This window comes from Pygocentrus nattereri, chromosome 16 (assembly GCF_015220715.1).
Source record: "Pygocentrus nattereri isolate fPygNat1 chromosome 16, fPygNat1.pri, whole genome shotgun sequence".
Lineage (NCBI taxonomy): Eukaryota > Metazoa > Chordata > Actinopteri > Characiformes > Serrasalmidae > Pygocentrus > Pygocentrus nattereri.
Genome location: NC_051226.1, coordinates 3,786,269 through 3,811,268, shown reverse-complemented (window position 1 = coordinate 3,811,268; position 25,000 = coordinate 3,786,269). Strand labels below are relative to the sequence as shown.

The window sequence follows — 25,000 nt, the reverse complement described above, 5'->3', positions numbered from 1 at the left end:
CTAAGAACAGAATTGCCCTCGTTCCCTCAGGATGGTTAGGATGGCCTGGGTTGTCTTTGTCCAGTGACGTTGCACTGGTGCGATGGTGCTTCACATGTCTCTGATGAAGTACATGCTGACCTTGCTTGTTAGTGGATTGGACCTGGACCTGGCAGACACATCATCACTATTTGAATAACACCTCAAATCTCCATAACAAGTACATTTACATAAGAAGGAAGAAGCTTTCTTCACTTTCAGCATAGGATAATACAGATTTTATTTTCTCTCAGAATTAATTAATTTTGTGTTATTTTTATTGATCTGTTTGTCTTTACATTTTAAAATTGTGAAAAAATCTCATTATTTTCTTTTTCTGTACTTCTTGCTACTTATCCAAAGCATTCTTCTGCAGTATTTCATCCAACTTACTTGCTTTCTCCTCATGCACACACACGCACACACACACACACACACACACACACACACACACACACACACACACACACAGACGGTTTATATAAACTCATGGCCAGATGTCGTAATGTGTGGCACCTGTGTGTAAGATTCTCAATGTTTACTTCTGTCTGAAAACGTGTGTGTGTATGTGTGTGTATGTGTGTGTATGTGTGTGTGTGTGTGTGTGTGTGTGTGTGTGTTGGCTGATGGGGGGATGGAGGCATGAGATTAGTTAGAGGCAGAAAGTGTGTGTAAGTGGTGGATGGCACAGATACTGACAGAAAATGATGAGTATGTGCTGTGTGTGTGTATATGAGTCTGTGTGTGTGTGTGTGTGTGTGTGTTTCCTGGCCACTTGTCAACTCCAGATCCAGCTTTTAACCCCATCAAGCACACAAACACCCACAGCAGAGCTTCAGTGCAACTACGTAGAGAAGAATCCAGAATATAGTAAAATTATCTTTAACACACACAATACGTCCAAAAGTTTGTAGACGCCTGTTCATCCAGGTTTTTTTTTCTGAAATGAGGGGTGTTAATAGTGAGTTTGTCCTATTTCACTGCAGTAGCAGCCTCTACTAAGCCTGGGAAGGCTTTACGCTGGATGTCGGAACATTGCTGTGAGGATTTGATTGAGCATTAGTGAGGTCAGGTACTGATGTTGGGTTACCAGTTCTGGATCACTCCAACTCATCCCAAAGGTACTGGATGGAGCTCCACCACTCCAGGGAACCCAGTTCCACTGCTCCACAGCCCAATGCCAACACCAAACTAACACCTGGCTTCCGTCATGGTGACCTTAGGCTGATGTGCAGCTGCTCCGTGTTGTTCTGTGGAGATTATACAGACTGTGTGTGTAATTGTGCACCTGTGTCAGCAATGGGTGAGTAGTGACTGAGGGAGCGTTGCAGGTTTGTGATTGGACACATATGAATCCTCATGAATATTATAAAAGGATATAAGCCTTATGTGATTTCACTTATACACTCATTCAGTGTCCCAAACAGGTATTTGGATATCCGTGCCACACAATGTGTTTGGTTGGCTGTGTTAGGAAACATTCTAAGACTGTCATTTTCTCTCAGGCCAAATGTTCTTTACTATTCAAAGTATTCAGGTTTACATCCAGAATGCCTGAGCTGATGATCCCATCAATGACCACAAGCTCACCGACGCCACGGTCAGTAAAACAGCCCCAGAATTTGACGTTTACACCTCTGGGCTTTCCCGGACCCTCAGTGCAGTCTGGCTGGAATCCTCCGCCACGCAAAGGCTCCACCAGCCGTGTGATGTCGACCTAAAATAGTTTTTCTCTGAAACAAATCTCCTTCAGTCGAACATTTTCTGAAGCAGCCTAAAGACCAGCGGTCAAGTGGTTAAAGTGCCCGGATACCTTCTGGGGCCACTGTGTGGGGGAATGGCACACGGACCTCCAGCGAGGCCTGAATGATCTTTCCTTTTGCTTGGACAGCTCTTTCCTCCTTTCTCATAAACAGTGTTAGTTTTGTTAGCTGTGCTGGCTCCGTTCCAGTCTTCTGACGGAACAACAGTGTCTGTTTGTGTGGCTGTGTGTACGTAGGCGTGCGAGCTTGTGTGCTTTGTATGGGCAGCAGTGGCCCTGGAGTGTGTGTTAATGTGTGTATTAGGGATGTGCTGCGCACTTAATGTTAGAGCACCAAGTTAGAAGTTAGGACTTCTATTATTTTCATCATACGCCCCATGATAAAAGCAGTTGGTGCTTTTTTTAAATGTCTATTTATTTGCCTCAACCCAACACATCCAATTTACATTTACTGCACTCGAATGACCGCCAAATCTGATGACTGTGGAAAACGATTGCGTTCGAATAATTGAGATCATTTTAAATAATGGCGATTAGGCGATTATGTAATCATGTCGACTTGGTTGGAACCCATAATTGGTAATAAACACCTTATTATGGTCCCAGTAATTCTACTTTATTACACCACCAATAATTCTATTATGGTCCCAGTAATTCTACTTTTTTGCATTCTTTTAAATCAGTTCACTGTAATCTATACAGTATAGACGTACAGTAAGGATAACAATATATTAACATGAAAATCAATTCAACTGTTATCTTAAGATCATAAGATAACTTGTTTTCTCAAGAGAACTATTATTTTGACATGACAAGATAACTCATCATCTAAAGATAACAACTTCTGTTATCTCGAGACAGCGAGATAAATAACTTATTTTAAGATGACAGCTTTGTTATCTTGAGATCACACAGTAGTTAACGCTATCTCAAGATAACACACTTTTCATCTTGAGATCACGAGATAATTAACCTGTTATCTCAACATAACAGCTTTGTTGTCTATACGATAAAAAAGTGGGTATCTCAAAATAATGAGATAAGTATCTTGTTATTTCAAGATAGCAATCCAGAAAATTATACTTACCTCTCCAGATTTCTGTACATGGCTGCTTGCCACTGTTGGTCATGCAGAAACCACAGAAAGACGCGTTTGGCTTTAGCAGCGTCGCGTAAGCTCAGCATTCGCCTGCACCGCTGTTTCATCTGGAATCGGGAACTGAGCTGAGCACTTGACTGTTGCAGTAAACATTATTGAATACTGTGAAAAAAAGCCTTTTGCCATATGTTTCTACTCCTGGTGCTGTAGAAGGTAGGACTCTAGTTAAGTAGCCTGTGCCTGATCTGATATGTGGTCAGTTCTTATTGTAACCAATGTTAGCCAGTTTGATATGAGGTCACCAGTTGTGTGTTGAGTTTAATATTCAAAAGTAAAACGGTGAAGTTGGCTAGATGAGGTTGTCGTCCTTACTACAGCAGTTTCTCTAGGTCTTTTATTGTTTGCTAGTTTCCCAACTTGTAACCAGCAGTGGTGGACAGTAACTGAGTAACTGAGTAAATGTAATTAGTTTCTGTACTTTAGTATTTTTGGTGTATCTGTACTGAAGTTTCTCCGTTCTGGGCGACTTTTTCCTTTCACTCCACTACATTTCAGAGTCTAATATCCGACTTTTTCCTCCTACATTTTGAGAAATCTGTCATTCCTTTTGGTTTCTGTTTGTATAAAAACGTAACATGTCAAAACGAAAGAAGCGCAAAGCCAGAGCACCAATCAGGGCCCAGCGGTCACTTTGTTTAGAGCTGGTTTTGACCTGTTGGTCATACCGACCCAGTGCAGCACGCGGTTCAACGTCAGCGCAGCAGCGTAAAACTTTGGGAGAGTCTGTTCAACATAAATGATGAACTAACCTAACTTTGTGTAAATAGAGCTCAATATAGAAATATGTCCACATATGCAGTCGAGACTGACGCGGCTTTTTTCTGAATTTCTACAAACACCATTTCATTTTATAGTAAATGAGTTTGGGCTGGTTTATGTTTATGAACAGACGCCTACAGATCAACATAGTAAAGGAGCTCATCTGTGATCCTGAGTTTAAAGCCAGTTTTTATTCAACTTAAACTTGGAACTAAGTTGTAAATAAATCTGAAACTGAAACTTTGCTTGTGTGTAAAAAGTGATTTCAGAGCCACTCGGTTCTCCCTGATGGAAACTGTTTACCTTCAGTGTTTTGTGCTTCTGATCATTTTAATAGACGTCAGCGTCACTAATTAATGACGTTCTATTAAAAGACTGGTTTACCAAGAGAGACGCTGGAGGACTTTCACCTGAAATGAGTTCATGAAGCCAGTCTGGTTATAAAAATGATAACAGGACATCAGAGCCAGAATTACTCTTTTAGTACTTTTACTTTATACTTAAGTACATTTGAAGGTAAATACTTTAGTACTTTTACTCAAGTGGAGGTCTAAAGGGAGGAACTTCTACTTTTACTGGAGGAATATTTTACCTTGGGGGTCTCGACTTTAACTCAGGTACATGATTTGTGTACTTCGTCCACCTCTGGTAACCAGGCCACCCTAAATTAAAATTCTGGCCACGCTGCTGGTGCGTGCACACTTGGTCAGGAGGTATCCACCAATAAACGCAGCATGGAGCTTCTTTTATACAGCGATACAGAAACATGATATCATAACAAAAGCTCCCGGTCCACATACTGATCCGTTTACTATGACCAACATGGAAATGCATGCACACCAACTACTGTATGGGGCAGATCTCAATGAGTTAAAGGACAAGACAGGGTCCCTGAATGGATCATTGGTGAGATGTTAGGGGTAAAACCAGATGGATGGATCACTGGTTAAGCCATTACACAGCTAAATCAGACAACTGAGATAAACATTTATGTGTTAAGCCTAATAACTCAGGTTATTGCATAGCTGTGCTTGTCTTTTCTCAGTCCTCCTCTACACACACACACACACACACACACACACACACACACACACACTGTGACGTGCACAGTAAGACAGTAGCGCAGATACACATACATGAGCATGTACACATGTGAGCACACATTAAAGCAGATGCTGATGATGGTAGTTTGTGCTGTACTGATGGCAGCTCTTCCAGGGTCTGAATCAGCCTAAATCTGTCTGTGTGTGTGCGTGCCTGTGTGTGTGTGTGTGTGTGTGAGTAATTCCCCAGCTGGTCTCCTCCCCCATGGTCTTCCCGGATCCGAGCAGAGAGGGGAACCACACACATATACACACACGCACACACACACACGTTGAGTACACACACACACACACATGCACACGCACACATACACACACAAACACACACACACGCTATTCATATTGGCTCTTTTTTCAGCCTCCTGTCTCATTTTTCTGGGTTGTTTCTGTTTGTTGTAGAACAATGAAGAATGAGTGATTGCGTATGAGAGAGAGAGAGAGAGAGAGGGAGGGAGAGAAGGAGGGAGGGAGGGAGGGAGGTGAAGGGGTGTGTTTGTTGGAAGTCTTTGACAGCACAGCGGTGGAGTTGCGGAATTTAGACTAGTGTTAGTCAGACGAGCGAAAGAGAGAAAGAGTGGACAGTGATTTTAATGCATGGTTTCTTGTGGTCATCTTTTCTGTCCTTTTTCTTTTGTCCTTTTCCTTCAGTTCTACATCCCTCTCTTTCTTGTACTCGTTCACTCTTTTACTCTCTCTTCCTCTCTGTTCCTTCACAGTGAGGTCAGAGAATTCTGTAGACAGTAAATCAATCAATGCTGAACTGTTTCAGCTGTTACCATAGTGACTTCTGACCACTATAGTGACCCCATTCTACTGTGGTTACTATAGTGACTCCATACTACTGTGGTTACTGTAGCGATCCTATGCTGTGTTTACCATTCACCACTCTCTTTACCATAGAGACCTTTCACTATTGTCTTTACAATGGTGACCCCTCACTACTGCTGTTACCATAGTGACCTCTCACTGCTGCTGTTGCTATAGTGACCCCAAACTACTGCTGTTACTATAGTGACCCCTCACTACTGCTGTTACTATAGTGACCCCACACTACTGTGGTTACTATTGTGACCCTATGCTCCTGTGGTTACTATAGTGACCCTACAGTCCTGTGCTTACTATAGTGAGCCCACACTACTATGGTAACTATAGTGACCTTTACCTACTGCCTTTAGTTTAGTAACCCTCACTACAGTAGTACAGTGACCACTCAGTACTCTCTTTACCATGGAGACTGTTCACTACTGTCCTTACCATAGTGACCTCTCACAACTGCTGTTACCATGGTGACCCCTCACTTCTGCCATTAATATAATGACCCATCAGTACTGCCGTTACGTTACTGACCTCTCACTACTGTCATTACCGTAGTCACTGCTTGCCACTCACTAATACCAGCTAACGTCTGCTACTCTGTACTGCCAGCTCCATAGTGATCCCTTGCTACTGCTGTTATCACTGACCGCTCACTACTGCCTTACCATAGTGGCTACTCACTAGTGCAGTTTCTGTCATGACACATCACGTCTACTGTTTTTATAGATACCTCTCACTACTGCCGTTACTATAGTGACTTCTCACTACTGCTATTACCGTAGTGACCACACCCAAAGGAGTGATTTCTGAGTAAGTCTCAGATGTGACTGATGGAGAAGCTATTACACGAGCTGTTTAACCAGACAGAATCTGTGAAGAAGGTTAGTGTCATATTTCCGTGGTGAACAGTCTGTGTGTGTGTGTGTGTGTGTGTGTGTGTGTGTGTGTGTGTGTGTGAGAAACTGCACTCAGTGGCCTTGGTGTGTCAGAGGACGCTGAGAATAACACTGATAACATTACCAGCATTCTCTTTCCCAGCTCTCTTTGTCTCCTTCCCACTCTCTCGCTCTCTCTTTCCCCCTCTTTCCCCCTCTTTCTCTCTCTCTCTCTCTCTCTCTCTCTCTCTCTCTCTCGCTCCCTCTCATAAACACCAGTTTGAGGGACACATAGGAGGAAAGGCTAGGCAGGTGTTAGGAGTCCAAATGGAGCACAGTGCATCTTTATGTCTTCAGGAATGTGCATGTGCACATGTTGGGGTCATTCTGTAGCCCTTAAGCTCTGGCCCGTTGCCCTTATTCCTGTACAGGGCTGTGTGACAGGGGTCAGAGCAAACACACGTGAGAAATCCTGTAATGAGATTAAACTCACTGTTAAACCTGATCCTGAGACAGACTTTACTAGAAGGAGATTACTCCTCATGTGTGTGTAAGTACAGCTATACCTATTGTACAACACTGTGCAGTCTTCTGAGAAATTGAAAAAAGCCAGTCACAGGTTTGTGACACGCTTATTGTGGTTGCTATAGTGATGCCACACTACTGTGGCTACTATAGTGACATTTACCCACTGCCATTAGCTTAGTAACCCTCAGTACAGTAGTACAGTGACCACTCACTACTCTCTTTACCATGGAGACTGTTCACTACTGTCCTTACCATAGTGACCTCTCACCCCCTCACTACTGCCATTGTTACCATTTTGACCTCTCACTACTGCCATTACCGTAGCAACCACTCACTACTGCCATTACCATTGTGACGCCTCACTACTGCTGTTGCCATAGCAACCTCTCACTGCTGCTGTTACCCTTGTGACCCCTCACTATTGCTATTGCCATAGTGACCCCCTCACTACTGCCATTACCATAGCAACCACTCAGTATTGCCGTTGCCATAGTGAGCCCTCACTACTGGTGTTGCCATAGCGACCTCTCACTACTGCTGTTACCCTTGTGACCCCTCACTATTGCCGTTGCCATAGTGACCCCTCACTACTGCCAGTACCATATAGATAGAGAGAGAGAGACAGAGAGAGACAGTCTTGCTGATAGAGGCGTATCTGATTAATTAAGGAAGACAGAAAAGAACAGAGAAATTAAAACAACACAAAAAGCAGTGAGGATGGGGGGGTGGAGGTGTAACCAGGCTGGTCCAGTCTAAGTGGTGAGGGAACACTGTGGACCCTCAAGAGCTGAAAACACCAGTAAATATTTACAGCGTGTTTCGTTTAGTGCTCCGTGTGTGTGCCAGCTTAAGCTCAACTGCCCTACTTACCAACATCAGAGCCTCACTCGCTCATACTCTCTCTCTGTCTCTGTCACTCTCTCTCTCTTTCTATCTCACTCTCTCCTTTTCTCTCAGTCTCTTTTTTCCACCTTACCTCTGGCTTTTCATTGACTTTGTAACGTATTCATTTCACTTTATTGTGTAATTTCTCAGGGAGTAAATAAAAAATATAAAAAATGAAATTTGAAGTGTAAATTTCAGTTAACGTGGATTTCATTTCACTTTTCCAACAGAGGATGTAACTTTTCTCATCCCCAGTTTCTGAGACGTGAGTTTCTGAGTGTTTCCTCCTGTCCATTTGGTGCAGTGGGTTGTTTGGGCGTAGTGAGCAGCTTTTGAAGGCATTGTGATGAAGGTAGTCTGGCTCGGGTTGGCCGAGGTGCCACCAGTGTCCACATCAGCTGCAAATTTGAGAGACCTCCAGAAGACCTCCTTTTATTCGAGTTTCTCTCCTCATGTTCTCATGTTTTCTCTCTCCTGAAAGGCCGAACGCAATACAGCCTCATATTTACTTAAAAAATGTCTGCTGTTTTTATTTTGAATAATCATTCTCTCTCTCTCTCTCTCTCTCTCTCTCTCTCTGTGTCTCTCTCTGTGTGTCTCTCTCTCTCTCTCTCTCTCTCTCTCTCTCTCTGTCTCTCTCTCTCTCTCTCTCTCTCTCTCTCTCTCTCTCTCTCTCTCTCTCTCTCTGTAGAATGCCACTCAGGAGATAGGTGAGGAGGTGGAGGATGGAGCTGTGTTCACCATCACGCTGCGGAAGGTGCAGATGCACCACTCGGCCACTAAAGGTCAGCGGTGGCTTGGCGTGGACTCGGAATCCGCCCTCAGCCTGTACGAGACGTGTAAGGTCCGCACCATTAAGGCAGGAACGCTGGAGAGGCTGGTGGAGTACATGGTGTCCGCCTTCAGAGGAAATGACTCCACATACGTCACCATCTTCCTCTGCACGTACCGCTCATTCGCTACTACCAAACAAGTGCTGGACCTGCTGCTCAACAGGTACATCAACTTACCTACATGATCATGTACGAGCACTGCACTGCATAAAACATATCTCAACAATAGCTGCGCTCCAAAGCCTGGGCTGCAGCCGAGGTACCGCAGGTCCTCGGTAGGACTGTCCTACTGTCCGACTCCTCTTCGGTAGCCTAATGGTCACACATCCTAACGAGGCCGCGTGGTGACCTCGCCAGAGCAGCGCAGAACTCGTGAGGGAACTGTTGAGAGAAAACGGAGCCCAGTTGTGTTTATCGCTTTATCATTTCTTCATGGAAATGTTCTTATGTAGTAAAATAAACGACATATATACAAATACTTCTAAATAAAATGGAATGTATGGACGATATACGATGAATGGACCAATGATTTAATTATTCAGTCACTTTATAAGGTAACAAAGACAAATTCAAGTATGCAAACAACTTACATTTTAAAACCAACTCTATAGGCGAAAAATGCAGCGTACACTTTGGAACGCGCCCAATATTTCATATTAATACTTCACATGATTAATCAACCTGTTTCTAGTTATTTTTTACCTGCTTCAAGCAACAGAGGATAATAATAATAATGTATACATCCTGGAGAGGGAGGTGATGTGATTTGTGATAACGCACCACCTCGAGTCTTCTGTTGCTTTTATACAGCAGTTCTGGAAACTGAAAAAAAAAAAAGTTTATTATTAAAGATTATTATTCTGTTATTATCCCCCAAATATTCTATAAGACTTGCTTTAATCTTTGCATTTCCAGTGAAGTTGGTTTTGTGTTGGACACTTGCTAGATTTTTGACTTTCCCTCCTTATTTTCTCATAAAACAAATGTCCAAAAACGGTCAGACCTACAGGTTCTCTCCTGAAAAGACAGAGAACAAACCGCAACAAACTGTATATGTTTCAAAAATGTCTGTTGTTAAAATTTCACTAAACACACTATTTCAGATATGATACATGACCACGCCTGCCTGTCAAATTCAATGTATCTGTGTATGTTTGTACATGTTCATGCTGTAGTTCTAATTGGGTGCTCTGTTGTTTCAGGTATGCTAAACTGCAGCACCTGCCGGGTTCAGAGGGCCACCGGCTGACCCACGATGACCGCATGGAGCTCAGGAAGTGAGTACCAATGGCTACACAGATAACTGATGTGATTGGTTTTGCCCTCCGAACATTTAGGCCCAAGCCCATTTCACCCCTCACCCCTATGCTTAGCCCCACCCCTCAGCTTTGTGCGTTCACGTCTAGGGGTAGGGTGTCCCGATTCTGTTGAGATAGAGGGGTAGGGAGAAGTTTTAAAGCTTCGTGGTCCTCAAAACTGAGGTTTTTCAGAGACGCAGTCCAAACAGTTAGAAAAGCAAGATGGTTGCGTAAGTGAGCAAAGAAACCCACAGATCTGTTTTCTCCATTAAGACAATCACGATAACCGTTGTATTAATGTCTTTTTTAATACGTTCCACCTTAAATGGTGCAGCAGTTACATTCTGGCACGTCAGCCTTCAGACCTGCTGCTCCGTTTAAGGTGGAACAGAAAAATTCAAACAAGAATCTGGAGAACATCTGACTTCAGCTTCACATCACTGAAGAATCAGGGGGGGTGATACTAAATAACTGCCCCCCTCTTTGAAGGCGTATGATCCCTAAATGTAACTAAAGCCCAGCAGTGAGGAGCTGAACTTTCCCCTCCTCTGCTGCCCCTGCAGACGGGCAGGGTCGCCTACAGAGCGGCGCTGGTAGCTGTTAATGAAACAATGTGCACACTCAGCATCTATTCTAGCCAGACTTTTAATGAGTTTTGCACATATTTTTCAACTTTTTTACATAATCCAATCACTGAGATGTAAACAGAGTCATTCAGAGTGATTTGGTGTGAGATGGTTCACTGTGGAGAAATTTTCCGAACTGTATTTCTTTACAGTGGTAGTGATGGGAACCAGGGATTGTAATGTCTAAAACACAAATATAGCCATTTTATTTACTATCCAAAACCACCAGTGAACCTACACATCTTCTGGGGTTTTGAATGGTAAAATAGCAACGAACCAAAGTTTATTATTAGTTTCTGGACTATTTTGCCTTCACCACTCTACATGTACCTTTACGTCTAGAATGGAAAAAGTTATAGACGAATTAAAGTTACAGCAAATTGGTAAATATTTAATGAAGTAACTTTATGCGGGAGGTTTTAGAGGCGGTCATTGCTTCAGACGTTTCCTTTGGTCACCGCTGTGTAAATTACTGTAGAACGGTTCATTTCCTATCAAACCAAAGTCTGAACAACTTTGTTTACAGTTACGATCAAATGACTTGACATAAAAACACTGGAATTCCCCACTAAAGTGGGCAAAGACAAAGGCTCTTAATGCATTGTCTGTGAGATTGTAGATGAGATATGGTTGAAAACCCACCAGAGCTCTATTCTGGGTGCCATCCTGCTCATTAAGACCCACTGCTGGCTGCACTGCTGGGAATATGAGTCAGGAAGGCTGCTCTACAGCAGTCGTGAGGTGGAAAACCCCAAATCGACTTGTTTATTGCAGTTCAGGGTCAAATGAGTGGTTAAATATTGGCCGACATGACGAGGTGCTGTAGCACAAACCCAGGCTTGGGTTGAGACACAATAATCAGTTATGTGTTCACATTCCACTCTTTACTAGGTGTTCAAGGCAGTCAAATATTATGCTGTGTGGTTTCAGCTCTTCATCATGCAGGGGAAATGGATACGGTGCTTGTTTGCATGCTAAATAAGTAAATAGTCCTTTATTAATCCCACTTTAGGGAAATTCACCTCCTCGGTTAACCCATCCATGAAGTGAAACACCCACATACACACTAGTGAATGCAAACACACTACGGATAGTGAGCACACTTGGGGTTAGGTGCCTTGCTCAAGGGTACTTCGATGATGTCCTTTCCTCTCAGGGGATCAGACTGGTGACCTTCCGGACACAAGGCTGGTTCCCTAACCTCCAGCCTACGACTGCCCCCTAAATTTGGGCTGGCCCAGTTGCCCCTCCCACACAGGTACACCTACAGAGAAGCCCCACATAAAGTGAGCTGGACCAGTAGAGAGCCTACCTAAATTTCCAATACTGATAGTGTATAGTGTAGTGGTTAACACCTCCGCCTTCTACACTGTCTTCTACACTGAGTTGAAGCCACATTTTGGAGTTTTAACTGACTTGGACTTTCTTTGCATGGCTCTATATTGTAATTGCATGGCTCTATATCGTAATTGCATGGCTCTATATTGTAATTCCATGACCCTATATCTTAATTGCATGGCTCTATATCGTAATTGCATGGCTCTATATCGTAATTGCATGGCTCTGTATCATAATTGCATGACCCTATATCTTAATTGCATGGCTCTATATCGTAATTGCATGGCTCTATATCGTAATTGCATGACCCTATATCTTAATTGCATGGCTCTATATGGTAATTGCATGGCTCTATATCGTAATTGCATGGCTCTATATCGTAATTGCATGGCTCTATATTGTAATTGCATGGCTCTATATCGTAATTGCATGGCTCTATATGGTAATTGCATGGCCCTATATCTTAATTGCATGGCCCTATATCTTAATTGTGTTTATTTTATTATGCCTATGTTAATTATGACGAATTTATTCAAATAAATGATTGAACTTTCCATTTTGTCACTATCAAAACAATCACTGAAGCTTCGCCGAATGTGTCGGCAGTGACCATTTTAGCTCATTTTGAGGTTAACTCCAAAACACTAGCCAGCACATGACTAGCGAACACAGCTTTGAGCAGTTATACACACATAAAATCATAATATTTTTCATTAAAATGCAAAAAAAACCCTTAATTGCAGAAAATACGCGTTTCAGTAGTGACAGTTCTAAATGTTACTCACTGATTTTTTTAGACTTTGGGACACATTTACTTCAAAACAACGGGATCTAACTGCTCACCATGTGGCCATAAGGGACGAGGGTGCAGCCTCACTTCCTGCTCTAAAATACAGGGGCGTGGCTAAAATAAGGCTCCGCCTGCAGACTAAAAACTGTGTTTTCAGTAGTGACAGTATTTTTTTTAATTATTATTTACTATTTATATAATTAAAATATTTCAATTTCACTTTAAAAGAAATAGATAGATAGATAGATAGATAGATAGATAGATAGATAGATAGATATTTCTCTCTCTGTCTCTCTGTGAATGCCTGGAGTGAAAATAGGTCATAACGTAATCCTTGTAAATATCTAAAGTCTGAATATTTCAGTGTTTTTTTTAATCTAGTTTTTGCTGTGAGGTCGCAGTTTGAAGTAAGTTGGTAGAACGGTTCGTATCCCTGCTGTCGAAACAAAACCCTTTATCTCCTAAATGACAACTTTACAGGAGAAGGAGAAAACCTACTTTACTCTTAATGTAAGTCAATGGAACCAGACGTCTTTCCAAGCCATTTTGGGCCGTTTCTTTTAGTCCGTTCATCATGAAATTTGCACACGGTTTAATCGGTAACAGGTATTTTGAAATTATGTCAAACACTGTAAAATGACACAAATGGAGATATAAGGTTTTGTCCTGACGGCAGCAATACATAAACTGTACTTATTGTATTAATACTATTTGTATTTAGTCTATTGTTGGTCTATTTCTGAGAAAATAAAGTCCAGATAAACAATTTTTTCGCAGTCCTGTGTGTTTTGAGGAATCACACCTGTTTCCTCTCTCCTCCATACAGCTTCAGCTTCCTCTCAGTGTGTTTACTCTTAATGCTTGTGGGTCAGTGTGTGTTCTCTGCGTGTTCTCTGCGTGTTCTCTGCGTGTTCTCTGTGTGGCTGTTCCTAATTTCTCCATCTTTGCCCCATATCTTCTAAGCATTAGCATGACCCCTTTCCTGTGGGGGGGGCATGAAGGGTTCTATTTCTTGCTTTCCTTCCATTCTGTCTATTTTTAGGCCGAGGCTTTCTGTCTTTCCCTCCTTCTTTGGTGTAATTCTTTTTTTCCATTCAGCCCATTCCTCCCAGGCTTTTTTGCTCTCCTGCGTTTGCTGTATTATGTTGCATTAGCTCAACCTGTTGTCGTTGATACACCACCCACTTTTTGCCTTTGCACATACATACACCAGGGTTTGGCTCATTCCCTGTAGTTATTTCTGTACTTGGCTTTTGGGTGCATGAATGGGTAATGAAATACTTGGGTATTTGTTACAGTGCATCATGGAAAGTCAAGGTGAGAATGTAAAAGCAAACAAAATGCCAGTTTAAAGGGGAATTCCACTGTTGTATTTCATATTTTTGAGTCGTTCAGAGTCGTGAAATGGTTCACTGCAGAGAAACCTATAGACTTTCTTTACAGTGGTGGTGATGGGAACCAGGGGTCAGAATGTCTACAACATAAATATAGACATTTTATTTACTATCTAAAACCACCAAATAATGTGGACGATGGTAAAATAGAGATAAACCTCAAAAAAAGGACATTTGCTTTGGTTTTGCCACACAGTGCCTTGCACAGTGTATATACCTCTCAGCCTTGAATGGATTTTAAAAAATAGGTTTTAGTTCAAATCGTGCAGGTACATTTTCGATTATCGAGGTCTAAACAGTGTAAATGTTCCCTCAGAGCTCCAGCAGTGGTTCTAAGGTCTGATTGTGGAGCTTAAATCAGTTTCTCCAGGTGAAAAGTTGGTATTTGTTCCTTTTCATAACCGAATGTTTTAAAACAGAGCAGTAGAATAAAAGCCTGGAGGCGAGGCGAGGCGGGGTGTGTGGAGTCAGTCCAGCTTAGAACAGATCATTTCAGTGGATTATGGTTCAGTGATGTTCCCTGACTAAAGGCACTGAGATGAACCCTTAAGCGAACCCCCCCAGTGACGAGAGGGGTCCTGCCCCGGTGACAGTTTACTGCCTTTTTTTCTGAGAGTGATTAAACACTTTCTTTAAAACGAAGCATTTCCCATCAAACCGCTCTGAATGATGCTTTTACATGACGTGTACAATGTTTACATTGTAAGCATTTACTCCAGCAGAAATTTTGAAAACTCAGTGGAATTCCCCTGTAATATTTCTATAATAATTTAATGGCCTGTTTAGCTTTTTGTCAGCGTCTTGAACATCTTGGGGGCAGTCGTGGGCTGGAGGTTGGGGAACCAGCCTCCTGACCAGAAAGTCACCAGTTCAATCCCCTCTGAACCGACGGTACATGACTAAAGTCAAATCAAATCAAATCAAATTTATTTATATAGCGCTTTTTACAACTGATGTTGTCACAAAGCAGCTTTACAAAAATGGGAATCACAGCACAGAGAATCAGACAAAACACTGAACATAATATACAGAATATACAGAACCCCCGTGAGCGCTGAGGCAAGGAAAAACTCCCTCAGAGCTGGAGGAGGAAGAAACCTCGGGAGGACCAAGACTCACATCTAAAGGGGGGACCATCCTACCACTGGTCAGACAACTTATAAGTTAAACATTGAAAAGTCAATTTTACATCCACGCAGTTCTAATATATTCAGGTGTGTATAATCAACAGTGGAAACAATTAGAGTTCATATAGATTTGGATGTGATCTGTAGTGGAGAAGCTGCGTTCCAGAAACTTCCATCAGTCTGGTCAATCAGGGGGACAGGGGGACTTGAGGGTGGGACATCCATCAGTATTGGGCCGGACCGGTGGACAGTCAGTAACTCGGAGGAAGGAAAGATTTAGGAATTAGTTTAGACTGGATTTATGAAGAACAGAAAATGTAAAAAATGATCAGAGTGTGACTAATGACTCCGGCAGGTCTGAATATAACAGCCTAACTAAAGGGAGAGAGCCAGAAGGTAACATAGACACGGAGGCTCCCTGAGACACTGGCATTCACCCACTCCACCGTCCACAAACCTGAGTGACTGCATGTAGTGAGTGACAGCAGCACCAGCATCTCAGTTTACCCACAATTCACTATGTCCATGAACCCCTGGATCTGCAGCCTTATCTAAAGGGAATTAACATTAACTACCAAAAGCTAAACTAAACAAGTAAGTTTTTAGTCTAGACTTAAAGATTGAGACTGTGTCTGAGTCCCGAACATTATCGGGGAGATTATTCCAGAGTTGGGGCGCTTTATAAGAGAAAGCACTTCCTCCTGCAGAGCTTCTCTGAATTTTGGGAACTACTAGGAAGCCAGCACCCTGTGATCTAAGTAATCGTGGTGGTTCATAATAGGAGATAAGGTCTCTCAGATACTCAGGAGCGAGCCCATGTAGGGCTTTATACGTTAACAGGAGAATTTTATAGTCTATGCGGAATTTGACTGGAAGCCAGTGAAGAGCTGATAGGACTGGACTAATATGGTCAAATTTTCTAGTTTTAGTAAGGACCCTGGCTGCAGCATTGTGAACTAGCTGAAGTTTATTTAAGTTACTGCTAGAACATCCTGACAGTAGCGCATTACAGTAGTCTAGCCTTGACGTAATGAAGGCATGTACTAATTTTTCTGCGTCATGTAAGGATAAAGCATTTCTTAGCTTGGCGATGTTACGGAGATGTAGAAAAGCTGTTTTAGTAACAAATAAAGTGCCCTTGATCAAGGCACCTAACCCCCAACTGCTCCCCGGGTGCATTGGATAGGGCTGCCCAACGCTCCGGGCAAGTGTGCTTATTGCCCCCTAGTGTGTGTGTGTGTGTATGTGTCTTCACTGCACGGATGGGTCAAAATACAGAGGTGAAATTTCCCCGTTGAGGGACTAATAAGGGTGACTTATTATATATAAAGTCTGAGAAATATGCAGTGCTGACATCAGCCAAAGGTCCTTTTTCCCCCTGCAGTCAGCCAGACGTCCATTCATTAAAGCAATAGTTCATCCAAAAATCTAATCTATTCCCTCTAATTTCCCCCTCCATTAGCCAAGACATGTTTGGTGTGACATACATGTCAAGAAAAACACACAAGCAGGTCTTTTTTAGCCACTAAGCAACTCAACACAGTTTGAGGCAAGTTTACACAGGGCTAACTGGTGGGGTATAAGCTTCCAATACTTGCTGGCATTTCAGACACCTCACCACATTCCAAGTTAGGGGGAAAACTGTCTAAATTTGATTTGGCACTTTAACTCTTGTAGACACAGATGATTGAGTGTGTACTTACCTGCTGGCTTCCGTTCACCTCGTCTCCTCTTGCTCTTCTCAGCACCATCTCCTCCATCCTGGGGGCGTGGTTGGACCAGTATTCAGAGGATTTCTGGAAGCCTCCGGAGTACAGCTGCCTGAGACGCCTTATTTCATACCTACACGTTAACTTCCACGGGTCGGACCTGGAGCGGCGAGCCTGTAACCTGCTGGCTCAGTTCCACCGCAGGCTACAGCAGGAGCCTGAACCTGATGGTGAGTCAGGAACCAAAGCCCACACATTACGCCTGGACGCCTAAGCACTCACCCCACCCCACCCCATACCATGTGTGGCTCCATGCAGCAAAATCCCTCGTGTTGAATTACCACCTCCAGAGTTCATTCAACATTATAATAGCTCATTTTGAGGGAGTATTAACATATTTCAGTGGTTGCTTTTTTGCCGTTAGCTAGATACTAGGTATGGATATCGAGCCACTACCTGAAAACAAGCTGGATTGGATATCAGAGTGCAAAAAAGAATGAATCTGATGTCATCATCATCATCGTCGTCGTTAACCCCTTAATCCAGATAGGGTCGCGGTAGCAGTTGGGAGAGCAGAGAATCCCAGACGACTCCGTCCCCCACAACTTCCTCCAGCTCATTCCCAGAGACCCCAAGCCGCTCCCAGGCCAACTTGGAGATGTCATCCCTCCAGCGGGTCCCCGGAGTCTACCGGGAGGCGTCCAGGGGGCATCCGAATCAGATGCCCGAACCACCTCAGCTGGCTCCTCTCAATCTGAAGTGTGATGTGATACCAGCTGTGTAGTTTGAGCAGTTTGAGAAGGTGTAAGGTGTAAGTGCTTCAATTAAGAGTAGCTATTTTCGATGCTTAACTGAGGCGAAACGGGATCTGTATCAGCATCGGATGATACTCAAGCCTTTAATATCGGTGTCAAAAAAACGTGGTATTGTTCTGCAGGTTGCTGTGTGAGTTTACTTTGGATTGTGTTTCCTCTCTTGGATTCGAGTTGAGCAGAACTGTGTTGGAAGAAGCTGACACCAAGTTCATCCTCGTAGCAGGTTTAGATTGTTCGTCGGCTGCTTTTTGCCACGACCTCACCCATGTAGCTGAGTCTAACTGATGGCCAGCACGCCGTCAAGCTGACTGGCTACCTTATTAGAATTTTACAATTTACAACTTTTTTTTTATTCAAATACCTCCAGCACCAACTCGGTGTTAGGTATCAACATAGCTAGCAATCGAAGCTGCTTTACACAACTTTACAGCTACTCCTGCTAACAAAGCCAGCATACACCAAATTGGCTGGTCACCAGCAAAACCAGCATATCGCTGTTGTCGGAACAAAACCTCGATATCTCCGTTTTTTGACGTTTTTCAGTTTTTGACATAATTTGAAAATATGTGTTGCTCTTTACACTGTATGTAAATTCTATGATGAATGGACCCAGAGAAATGACCTGAAACGACTTGGGAAAACTCCTGGTTCCATTGACTTATATTGAAAGTGAAGGAGGTTTTTTCCTTCTCCTGTGACTTTATCTTTTTGGAGATATAAGGTTTTGTTCTGAGAACAGTGTGTTGTGTTTTCGATGCTGGTACACTGGCCAAATGTGTCAGAGGTTAATATGTTGGTCAGCGTTTGTTGTGCTTTGGATGCTGATATGCTTGTCAACCAGCTTGACTATGAGCAGCTCCAAACCAGTACTAGATCAGCATAATCCAGCTTAGACCGGGTGGAATTCGTGCTGGCCTGTGCTGTTTTTTCAGCGGGGAAGTGACGAGCTGACTCATTTTGTCAGTCCAATTGACTTAGTTTTCCTTCGTTTCTTTCTTTTGTTATGCTTTGCAAATTAGGTTAGGCAATAAATGTTAAGAGTAATATTAATACAGCAGGTTATGCAGCTGTAACCACTGTGTCAGCAACAACGTTCTTTTAATATATCATTTCATAATATGTCATTTTATATTAGGCCTAATTATTCGTTTTTCGTCTCTCACTTGTGTGTAATAGTTTGTTTGTTTTTTACAAAATAAAAGTCCATTTAAAATCTGTTTGAGGAGATTAAAAGGCGGTAATCAGTGGGGTGCCGACCTTATCAAGCCAACAACCTCTCGAAACCCACTTTGTACCTTTAATTTTTGACTAAACCTTTTTTAAAATCCAGCTTTCAGGAGCCACGTCTCGTTAACATCATCGAGATATTTGGACATTTAGGCGATTTAGGTGATCAGGACATTTAACACCGGGGGATTTTGCAGTGCATATACGCTGGAAACAACACTGCTTTGAATTTGAGTTCAAAAACATGCATTCGCTCCACACAGAAATCATATCGGCACATGTATTCAGTTTTTCTGTGTTCATTTGAATGAAGTGCTTATTTTTCAGTGTAGGCTGCCTGATATGAGCCTCGTATGTTGTGTATATGTCCTCATACAGAGAGAGCTGATACAGGATCAGCTCTGTCCTGCATTATGATTACATATTTATTTAGATGTGAAATGCCAAGTCTGATCCTGGGTCAGTTCTGTTTTACTGAGATTTTTGTGTGTTGTATGTGCAGTCCTGGACCACGGATCCTGCACCTTCTCCCTTCTGGAAGAGAATGGCTATGACGACGATCGGCCAGACTTCCTGAGCTTTGACCCTACAGTGGTGGCAGAGCAGTTCACTCTGATGGACGCAGTAAGTGATAAGCTACGATAACAGACACAGAGACACTGTGGTAAGAAACACTGAGAGGTCATGCTTAAGTAATAGAAACTACTGTAACAGACACAGAGAAGCTGAGAACCATTGTACACTATACGACAGACACAGGGACGCTACAATAATAGACATAAGGACATTATGGTAACAGAAACAGAGACACTACAGTAAGAGACAGAGAGATGCGGAGACAGAGATAAGATGGTAACAGACACAAACACTATCGTGACAGACACAGAGACACTTATAACAGACAGAGATGCTATGGTAACAGGCACAGGGACACTGTAGTGATGGGCGCAGGGACGCTATGGTAACAGATGCAGGGACACTGTAGTGATGGGCGCAGGGACGCTATGGTAACAGATGCAGGGACACTGTAGTGATGGGCACAGGGATACTATGGTAACAGACACAGGTTCGATATAGTGACAGACAGAGATGCTGTGGTGACAGAGGCAAAGACGCAACAGTAACAGACAGAGAAATGCTATTAAAACAGGCACAGAAACCCTATAGAACCAGGTACAGACATGCTACTATAACAGGCACAAAGATGCTACAGTAACAGCCACAGACATGCTATGGAAACAAGCACAGAGACGTAATGGTAACAGGTGCAGAAATATTGTGGTAACAAGCACAGAGATGCTATAGTAACAGGCACAGAGACGTAATGGTAACAGGCACAGAGATGTTATGGTAACAGGGACAGAGACTCTATAGAAACAGGCACAGAGGTGTTATGGTAACAGGGACAGAGACTCTATAGAAACAGGCGCATAGATGTTGTGGTAAAAGACAAAGTGAGAGTGAAGGAAGTTGGAAAGTTTGGAGAGAAAAGAAAAAATAGAAATGGAGCAAATTCTTTATAGAGGGAAAAAACAAGTAAAAGGGCAGAAATAATGGAGATAGAGGGGGAAAAAGAAACAGGGTAGTGAGGGGCAGAAAAACAGAGGTTGAGTTGGCAGGTGTTTTATGTAAGCGAGGAAACAGAGACAGAGCCTGGCCTCTTTCCTTCTGCAGCAGCAAATATGATTTTCCACATCCACTTCATATATTCTGTTCAGAGGCAAGTTTCGGACTGTCTTCAGTAAAAAAATATCTCTTCTCTTCTCTTCTCTTCTCTTCTCTTCTCTTCTCGTCTCTTCTCTTCTCTTCTCTTCTCTTCTCTTCTCACATCCCTTCTTTTCTCACATCTTCTCTTCTCTTCTCACATCTTCTCTTCTCACATCTCTTCTCATATCTCTTCTCACATCTCTTCTCTTCTCTTCTCACATCTTCTCTTCTCTTCTCACATCTTCTCCTCTTCTCACATCTTCTCTTCTCATATCTCTTCTCACATCTCTTCTCTTCTCACATCTTCTCTTCTCTTCTCACATCTTCTCTTCTCACATCTTTTCTCTTCTCACATCTTCTCTTCTCTTCTCACATCTTCTCTTCTCTTCTCACATCTTCTCTTCTCACATCTTCTCTTCTCTTCTCTTCTCACATCTTCTCCTCTTCTCACATCTTCTCTTCTCATATCTCTTCTCACATCTCTTCTCTTCTCACATCTTCTCTTCTCTTCTCACATCTTCTCTTCTCACATCTCTTCTCTTCTCACATCTTCTCTTCTCTTCTCACATCTTCTCTTCTCACATCTTTTCTCTTCTCACATCTCTTCTCTTCTCACATCTTCTCTTCTCTTCTCACATCTTCTCTTCTCATATCTCTTCTCATATCTCTTCTCACATCTCTTCTCTTCTCACATCTTCTCTTCTCTTCTCACATCTTCTCTTCTCATATCTCTTCTCACATCTCTTCTCTTCTCACATCTTCTCTTCTCTTCTCACATCTTCTCTTCTCATATCTCTTCTCACATCTCTTCTCTTCTCACATCTTCTCTTCTCACATCTTTTCTCTTCTCACATCTTTTCTTCTCTTCTCACATCTTCTCTTCTCACATCTTCTCTTCTCTTCTCACATCTTCTCTTCTCATATCTCTTCTCACATCTCTTCTCTTCTCTTCTCTTCTCTTCTCACATCTTTTCTCTTCTCACATCTTCTCTTCTCTTCTCTTCTCTTCTCTTCTCTTCTCTTCTCTTCTCTTCTCTTCTCACATCTTCTCTTCTCTCCGCAGGAGCTCTTTAAGAAGGTGGTGCCGTATCATTGTCTGGGCAGTATTTGGTCTCAGAGGGATAAGAAAGGGAAGGAACACCTGGCCCCTACCATCCGGGCCACTGTCGCCCAGTTTAATTGTGTGACCAACTGTGTGATAGCCACCTGTCTGAGTGACCGGACGCTTAAACCCACACAGAGAGCCAAAGTGCTGGAGCGCTGGATCGAGGTTGCCAGGGTGGGCAAAACTCAGCACAGTTAAAGAGACAGTTTGGTGAAAAATCCAATTTACATATTTTCCCCCTTGACCCAAAAGTAATAGATCAGCCAAAACAAGCTTACTTTAGAGACAGCAGAGGAGGGGAAAGTTCAGCTCCTCACTGCTGGGCTTTAGTTACATTTAGGGATCATACGCCTTCAAAGAGGGGGGCAGTTATTTATTATCACCCACCCCCTAATTCTTCAATGATGTGAAGCTGACGTCAGATATTCACTTGCTCGAATTTTCCTGTTCCACCTTAAATGGTGTGGCAGTTGTGATGCCTGAGGTGCCTGAATGTAGCTGTTGTGCCATTTAAGGTGGAACGCGAAAGTCTATCGAGACATCAGCAAACTACAGGCGAATTTTTAGGACCATAATCCACTGAAACAACATAAAACTATCCAAACATCTGGGCGTGAAGATGCACATTGTAGGGGCAAGAGGTGGAATGGGACTGGACTGTAATATGGACAGAATTCAGGATTTAGGATACTGTTTTTAGCTCTGTGATGTAATTTTGTCCAGTTTTGTAGGTTACAGTGTGTGATACAGTTTCAGAAATCACAAGCAAGTCTATTTCGCGATGATTCAGACTTGCAGTTTGCAGTGTTGGGGTCTACACTTCCGTTGCTCATTAGCCAACAAACCTCAGACACTGATCACGTCTTGTCTGACCGACTAAATCTAAAGAAAGGGGGATAAAATGTGTAAACTTGATTTCTGGCCAAATTGTTCCTTTAAGGAAGTTTCTGAATTGTTTTGTTTTGATCTAATTGTCCGTTATTTCTTTGGCACTGGATAAAGTTTGATATAACCTGAAATCTTTATACTGAGTTAATTCTTAATGACAAAGAAAGGTGATAAACGACTGAATGAAATAAAGTGAAAGTGCCTTGTAACTGTTTGTGTGTGTGTGTTTATGTATGCGTGTGTGTGTGTGTGTGTGTGTGTGTGCATGCAGGAATGCCGTATCCTGAAGAACTTCTCGTCTCTGCGGGCGATCCTCTCTGCGCTGCAGTGTAACCCCGTCCACCGCCTCCGGAGGACCTGGGACGAAGTCTCCCGAGAAAACTTCAGAATTTTCCACGAACTGTCTGAAATCTTCTCAGACGAGAACAATCACTCGCTCAGCAGGGAGCTGCTCATCAAGGTGAAGACCCAGAGTGTGTGTTAGAGACGGCACAATGACTGTGCTAATACCGAAACCCTTAGTATGGGCCAAGTACTGATACTGGTCTGATCTTTGTTCTTCAGAACCTACTGAGCTTTAAAATAAGCTGCTTTTTAACTGGCGCACTTCACTCAAAGTGATCCTTCAACGCTGAAACAGTCGTAGGCAAAGTCGTAGGTTTGGATGCTCCTGGTCAAAATTACGTGTTTGTTGATTTTGTTGTTTTGCTCTAAGTGAAAATAAGCCAACATGTCTATATATATATATATATATATATATATATATATATATATATATATATATATAGGATATAGGGACCACATTAACAAATCTCAACAAAAATGTGGGACAGCTGTGTTTTTGTTTAATTTTTTACATTTTTTTACTTTTAACTGCTTTAAGCCATTAATATAGCAATAGGAAGTCGCGTCACTGGTGTTACCGGGCAACAAAAATCTCTTATTTAGAAATAAAAGTCACACCGATGACGTCACTCGACTTATTTTACCTGTTTTCTGAGGATCTATGAAGAAAAGCACAGTGAGTCCACTGTGACTTTCAGTTCTCAGAGATTTTCTGCGTCACCGGAGTGACCGACTTTATTCTCAGGTAATTGTGAAAAAATACAATACAAAGGGATTAAATTACACATTTTAGTGGATGTTCTGTGACTGACATGTGGTTTGATGCTCTGTAGCAGCCGTTCTGTAAAATGCATTTTTCGTGAAAAATTATGATGAGTAACACCAATGATGATCAGTAATACCAGTGACACCTATGGAGAGATAGAAAACTGGACGTTTCTGTAGAATGACTCAACAGCAAAATAGGCCCTGAACACGTGAACAATTCAAAAATAATTTAAAATAAAAGCAAATTATTTTAGACAAAACAATGGGCTACAATATCTGCAGATAACTGTTCACCCTTTTTTAAAAGTCCCCAGGAGGTAGGGTTTTTTTAAACTGCCTATTTACTTGAACTAGACACCAAGCATTTTCGTGTTAAGCGGGTCAGACTGAACATTATGTGACAGTGCATGCTGGGGACTGTAGTGCAGCTCAGGATGAAAAGGGCTACTAAGAATAGAAAATGAAAACTATTTTTCGGGCTGAATAGGGTTGTGTTATGGGCCTGACTTGACACATGGGCTCTAGAGGATGTGTTAACTTATTTTCACTTAGAAAATCAATAAAACATAAAAATGACCAGGGGTGTTCAAACTTTTGCACACAGTTTTATCTGTCTATCAGTCTGTCTATCTGTCTATCAGTCTGTCTGTCTCGTGTCTATTTCTATGCATAGGTGGATGTATGTGTTGAGGGGATTTCAGTATTTTGGTAAAGAACATTCCACAAATTCCACCTCAGCAGTGAGGCAGGTGTGTGTGTGTGTGTGTGTGTGTGTGTGTGTGTGTGTGTGTGTGTGTGTGTGTGTGATGAAGTGTGAAGGAATCCCCTCTGACATCAGAGCTTGATACTGATGCCTCGTACCAGTGAGGGATATTCCTCCATTCAGCCTTCTACTTCACTCACATACATGTGTGATTTATTATCTCTACTGACTTACGCAGGAAGGAATGTCTAGGTGTGTGTGTGTGTGTGTGTGTGTGTGTGTGTGTGTGTGCTCTCTTAAAGATCTCTGAACTTTTTGCTGTCTTTTTCCAGCAATAGTGAATGCATGTAATAATTACTGAGAGTTACTGAGTTACTGAGAGAACCAGTAATAGCACTAGTTTCTAATATAATCCACATAGT

At 42.4% G+C, this 25,000-nt stretch overlaps 1 protein-coding gene across 3 annotated transcripts in view; it reads left to right on the top strand.

Annotated features, from left to right (window-relative positions):
• The window catches only part of LOC108411240 (ral guanine nucleotide dissociation stimulator), a 127,750-nt gene that overhangs the window by 84,016 nt on the left and 18,734 nt on the right, over positions 1–25,000 (top strand). For all 3 annotated transcript variants that reach the window (XM_037545686.1, XM_037545685.1, XM_037545687.1), the window contains exons 2-7: positions 8,597–8,901; positions 9,941–10,015; positions 17,057–17,250; positions 19,565–19,686; positions 21,833–22,048; positions 23,034–23,222. In XM_037545686.1, coding sequence (XP_037401583.1) covers positions 8,597–8,901; positions 9,941–10,015; positions 17,057–17,250; positions 19,565–19,686; positions 21,833–22,048; positions 23,034–23,222 — 1,101 coding nt within the window. The remainder of the gene's footprint in view (positions 1–8,596; positions 8,902–9,940; positions 10,016–17,056; positions 17,251–19,564; positions 19,687–21,832; positions 22,049–23,033; positions 23,223–25,000) is intronic.